The 6,000-nt window shown below is 34.3% G+C and overlaps 1 protein-coding gene across 1 annotated transcript in view; it reads left to right on the top strand.

Annotated features, from left to right (window-relative positions):
* The first annotated feature begins 2,769 nt into the window (after positions 1-2,769).
* The window catches only part of LOC149491087 (uncharacterized), a 68,785-nt gene continuing 65,554 nt past the window's right edge, over positions 2,770-6,000 (top strand). Inside the window, exon 1 of the mRNA XM_089702782.1 lies at positions 2,770-3,047. Within this exon, the coding sequence (XP_089558908.1) occupies positions 2,836-3,047 (212 nt within the window). The 5' untranslated portion in view covers positions 2,770-2,835. The remainder of the gene's footprint in view (positions 3,048-6,000) is intronic.

Below are 6,000 nucleotides of genomic sequence, written 5' to 3'. Positions count from 1 at the left end.
AATGGTCCTCATCACAGTATTCAAGCTTGCTTTTTTAAAAATTACCAACCAGTAAGAGAAAAGAGCAATCAATGTCAAATGATAGTGTGGTCTGTAGTAGGCTTAAGCCTTTAATAATTTCTTATTTACTCGGACTATTCTAAACTGATTTTCAGAACTCTTCATCTATATAGCTCTTAAAACTACATATTTTCTAGAATCGTGTCTATTCGTTCATGGTTGTTATATCACATTTTAATTTAGTTTTAGATTTGCCATGACGTTTACTTTTCACGGTTCTATTATTTTCTATTCTATTCTCACAGGCGTATCATACATGTATCTCAAATTCATTTTTTTTGTCTTGAGTCAACTTTCCTATTTTAATATCTATTCTATTTTAGAACATGTCGTCTCTTCTCTACAATTCAATATAATTCATGAACAAATATTAAATATGCTCAAATATTAATATGAGGGCAGAATTTGTGTCGGCTAACGTTATCAATTTTTAAATTGTTTACAGAAATGTCAACTGCGTTATTAAAATATGCATACCAGTCGTTGCAGTTTTATTTTTAATTGCATAAACTGACTATTTGAACAGTGTAGAGTGTAGACCTTTCACAATTCACAAATCATTGAAATGTATTTAAAGGTTTGCTGATAACAAAGTGCTTCATGACAATAAATAAATATAAATTAAAAATAGCTATAAATGTTTTATTGTGACATCATCAGTTTCTGAAAACACTATATTCTTATTCACTCATACTAAAAAAGTGTCAGACACTTATGACATTTTTATGGTCCTGTGCGATGTTTTTTTTAGAATTTTATGAAAAATAACAAAAATTGGAAAAGCCTTCTCTAAAACTATGTTCCTGCACTGTGTAGTTGTGTACTGATAATAACATTTACAATGTTTGTATTTGCCGGCAGTTAAATTACTACATAGTGTTTATGCTCTAAAAGCTCTATATATTTGCCATGTTCCTGGTAAAATTTTAATATGGTATTGGATTTCTCTTTTAGTGCTTTAAATGAAAATATCAAACTAAACAATATTTCGCCTCGCAAGAGTTTAATTATGTTTTTGTTAGAACGCTATTCGAGTTTTAATTTTGTTGGGCAGGTAAATTTTAACTCCATCTGTTCTGTGTATTGGTATTAATTTCTTGCTTTAGTTTTATTATAATTCAAAAGCCTTGCCTTGTGGGGAATTATTGTCTTAGCCATCATAGGTAGCCTAAGTATCTATAATAGTAATAAATATACACACAAGGACCGTTATGTTCGAATGAAAGTCTTAAAATTATGGTCATCTTAAGAGTGAATCAACATATACTTTGGCCATTTATCATAAGTTTTAGACATTGTATAAAAAAACTAAAAGCACAACCTCAGGACCTAGCTTGGCAAATTTACTTGCCCGAAAGCAGCCCGATTCTGATATAGATAAAGTTAGATAAAGAAGGCTCCATTCAATGAAATTGCCAGCGTACTGTCTGCTCGTTTTAAAGCTTTCGCTCTAGAAGCATTGAAAAGACGTTAATTTTAAATTTCGTCTCGTGGCGCCATCTATGGCAGAATTTTATACTTTTTATTGAGTGATCTTCCGTGATCAGCATTTAATATTGGCCTTTTTTCTTATGTGTCTGTGTAATTGTCTTTGTACCTGTTATAGTCGTTGGAAGTTATTGGTAAAGGATAACTAAAAATTTGGAGCCAGCCAGTCACAGATTATGCTTGGTAATATTAACAATTCTAATGTCAAGTTAAATATTTATCTTTTGTTTATTCTTAAACGTTATTAAGTTTCTTAAATGACGAAACAATTTACTATCCGTACGATGCAGTGGGCACGGGATCCAACAAGTACAATGTAAATACATACACAAGATGTTGTAAGGAAGTTTTTAAATTAACTTATATGGGCTTGTTTACATTACATTATGGAAGTTTATATGTAAGAAATAGTTCTTTAAATGAAACTAGGAACCTTTTAAGTTTGAATTCATAATGTTATAAATTAATTATTCACGTGTTACATACTGTTGGAAAAGTTTCTATGCATTTTTTCTTATTCTGTATTTGTTTATGAGTAGGTTATCTTTGTAGCCAGATAACATACTAATAAAGATACAGATTAGTTTAATTCATCTTTGTTTCTAGTCAATTATACATCAATCATGCATTTTTATGAAAAATCACAATTAACTTGTCATTACAATGATGTATTTGTTTCTCTGAGTTAATTTGTTGATTGCGGAAAATCTTGAGGTTTAAACTAACCAATCCGAGTGTTTTGTGCAACTATGTAACGTTAAGTGTTTTAAAACTGCGATGCAGTTTGTTGCCCTCATGATTAATTGAAGGTGTCGCGTATCCTTGCTCTACAGCAAATATTTATCCTTACTACACGTATTATAGAGTGGGATCGAGTCCGTTAGAAAATAACACGTCTTATTTTATAGAGTGATGCCCAATGTGATCTTCTATGAAGTAATTAGACAATAACAATGTTTCAACTATTTCCAATATAAATTCCGTAATACTAAATCGAGATTGCGAATGATGGTCGCCGGCCAATAGAAGACCATTTGAAACTGCAGGCATTCTTCCAGGAACGTTAGATATTAGCTTAGCTTTGGAAAATTCGAGCCATGGCATCTAATCGAGATGAGTAGTTATGAAGCAGCAAAATTGCAAGTAAATAGATAAAGGATTTGCTGTTGTTTATAAAGTAATGTTTAGAGGCGCGGGCGGAACCGAGTCAGTGCGCGCGCGATGCGACCGGCGGTGCACGTGTGCAACGCTGCGCAATAAACTACGGTCACAGATATTGTGCTGACGATGTCGGATTGGTCGGTATTTGATCGCGAGTACGCTGATCGATACGACTCGTACCCGTACCCGTACTACGAGGACAAGATACAGAAGGTGCCGGCGGAGTGCGCGCCGTCTCCGACGCAGGACCCCTACGCGCCGCCGCCGACTCTCACCCTGCTTCTGTCGCCGCCGATCGCGAAACCACCATGCCAATACGAACAAATGGTGCCCAAAGGGTATGTCCACGCTAGCATTATGCAACATTGTTTAGTCTTTAGGCGAAATTTTATATTAGAAATATTGATAACTTGCGCTATCACACAAATTGACCCTGGAGATAAATGTGAGGTGTCAACTTTGCGCGCCAGTTATCGCTATACGTAATATGATGATGCTTAGGTCGTCTAAAACTATTGGTTGCATTTGATTGCACTGATTACCTACTTCGATTACATTGTTTCAAGTCGATAGGCTAGGCTTTATGCCCAAGTACCTACACGCTTCGGCCACTACACCTTTTCCTATCAATCTTCTGATAGTCGATACACCTGTTGCTGTTCAGGAAATAGGTTTTAATGTTTAAATGGTAATGCGCGGACTGTTTTGATAGTTTTGCATTTTACCATTTCGATACGCCTGTCAATTTTATCAATCTACCGTTGGTAATGTATACTGCATACTAGCGTTGCGTACAATTGTCGCTATCATTTGAGTGTTTGCAAATTGGTGGTGCATTTTTGTAATTGGTACTGCACTTAATTGAGAGTGGAGTCATATTATATGCAAATGCAAATGATTGTGTATTGATACAGCGCGACAGAGGAATTTCAATGAGATTTTGGATTTCTATTACATAATTATTGTTTATAGTGGTGTTATCTGCAATTGTGCACTGTTTAATTAATAATTACAAATGTTGATTTTTCATGCATAATATAAAAAGCGAAATAGAATTGTGTTGTTTTTATTTGATTGTGTATTTGGTTCGCATGCTGAATAACTATGTGGTTTATGACTATTTGCATTGATAATAATTATCGCGCTTACGTTGCAAGCATTATTATTTTTTGCCAATTAAGTCTAATAAAAATAAAGCTAATTACTTATAAAGTTTATTTACATTCAACATTAGTAGGTACCTAGTTCGAACTAGAAGCATCCGTTTTGCATAAAAAAAAATCTTATATATAAAATTCTCGTGTCACAATGTTAGTCTGCATACTCCTCCGAAACGGGTGGACCGATTCTCATGAAATTTTCTGTGCATATCGGGTAAGTCTGAGAATCGGCCAACATCTATTTTTCATATGTACCACGGGCGAAGCCGGGGCGGACCGCTAGTATAATATAAAAATGGTAGATACCTTTCGATTCTGTTTACCCTAACTACAGAGAAAACTAGAACCATAAAAAAGGAAAAAAAATAGGGTTTTGGTTTATGTATTTTAATTTTAAATGTTCTTTTTTTCCAAAAGACTGGCACTACCCAATTAATCCGCGATTTATTTGGTTGGTAAAAAAACTAAAATTTTATTCCTAAATATTAAGTCAATTATTATTAAAACACCCTGTATACAATTTATATCAAAACTAGCGGTCCGCCCCGGCTTCGCCCGTGGTACATATGAAAAATAGATGTTGGCTGATTCTCAGACTTACCCGATATGCACAGAAAATTTCATGAGAATCGGTCCACCCGTTTCGGAGGAGTATGCAGACTAACATTGTGACACGAGAATTTTTTATATAAGATACTTGAATGCTCCACGCCGGATTCATTTTTCCGATAAATCGGTATCGTCTAAACAACCACGGATATTGAACGAGCAATTTCCAATATTGGCAATTTGTATCCTGCATCCGATTTACTAGTTGCTAATCTAAACAAGCCTGTTAACAATTATTGGATGTGAATTTGATCTGCATTTCTAGGGGGAGTGGGTGGGGATTTACAGGGTGTTCGGCCGATGCGAGCTATTTTTTGTGAAAATAGAATTTCACGTAAAAGGTATTGAGAGCTTGTTAGACGCGTAACGGGGTATCGTTCTAGTAAGCTCGATGGAGATGTTGAAAACGAAATTTTGTAAAATTTATTAAAAACGCCGGCTCATAAATAGTTTATAAGAGATTTCTATTAAATACAATAAGTCACTCTGGATAAATTTAGGATCGTCACTTCAACAGTAAATTTTGTTCTTGTTCATTAAATACATATTTCAGTTTATATATTAAATATCTTGCACTTCTTGAGCTATAGCGCGGGTGGAATTATTTCATTACTTAATCTAGGTATAAAATATTAAATTTTTGCTAGGCAACGGCATCTCATGTATTCTCTTATGAAAACTGTAGAGCTGACGATAGAAATATCATGTTAAAATAATGTGACGTGAAAGCAAAAAATGCCTATTTAATTAAGTGACGTAGGTGTTTATGCGTAAGCTTGAAATTTCATCAATTTCTGTGATGTAATTCAAAAAATCTACGCTTTATAGCTCGTAAAAATACATACACATTCTGGCAATAACTGTACCATAAACGAAATAATATTATACGTACATAATGTTCGATAATATTATGATGATACGGAAATGACATAGCAATCCAAACAAGTCCCAAAAGACATGAATGTAATCAATTTTACACGAGTATATTATCTCATCGGAATGCACCACTAGAAGTAAACTTGCACGTAAACATTTTGTAAATGAAGTAAAGCAAGCAGAATGACATAGGAACAAACTGTACTTGTAAACAGCATGCGAGTGGCTTCTAATTATGACATCAGCTATTTCATCATCCAGTTGTAAGACTAATTATTTATAATGTTTAACGTTGATGGAAAACAATATATTTAAAAAAAGGCATTTTCATTACTTATAAATAAGTCGATAATTCGTTTTATAAAACACTTCTATCTTTGCTTACACTCCAATATAAACATTAATACCCATCAGAGTATCATTAGTGGTGCTTACAAATACCTCTCACCTCTGTAATACATTTCCTTTTAAGACGATACACAAAAAAAAATCCACTGCTTGGCGGGCGGAGTCTAATAGCTCGCTATCGCGAACGCGGGTGTGCGCGAAGTCATTCTTGCATACTCGCCGCGCTGCCGCCTGCCGACTCGGGACAAACATGTATGGAGTCGTCATACAGTTATAATATTGTTATACATATATTTAA

This window comes from Colias philodice, chromosome 1 (assembly GCF_061535455.1).
Source record: "Colias philodice isolate Cphi_HAF_F1 chromosome 1, ilColPhil1 Martin Lab GWU primary, whole genome shotgun sequence".
Classification (NCBI taxonomy): Eukaryota; Metazoa; Arthropoda; class Insecta; order Lepidoptera; family Pieridae; genus Colias; species Colias philodice.
Note: the sequence above shows the minus strand (reverse complement) of the source record. Positions and strands in the feature narration are given on the sequence as shown.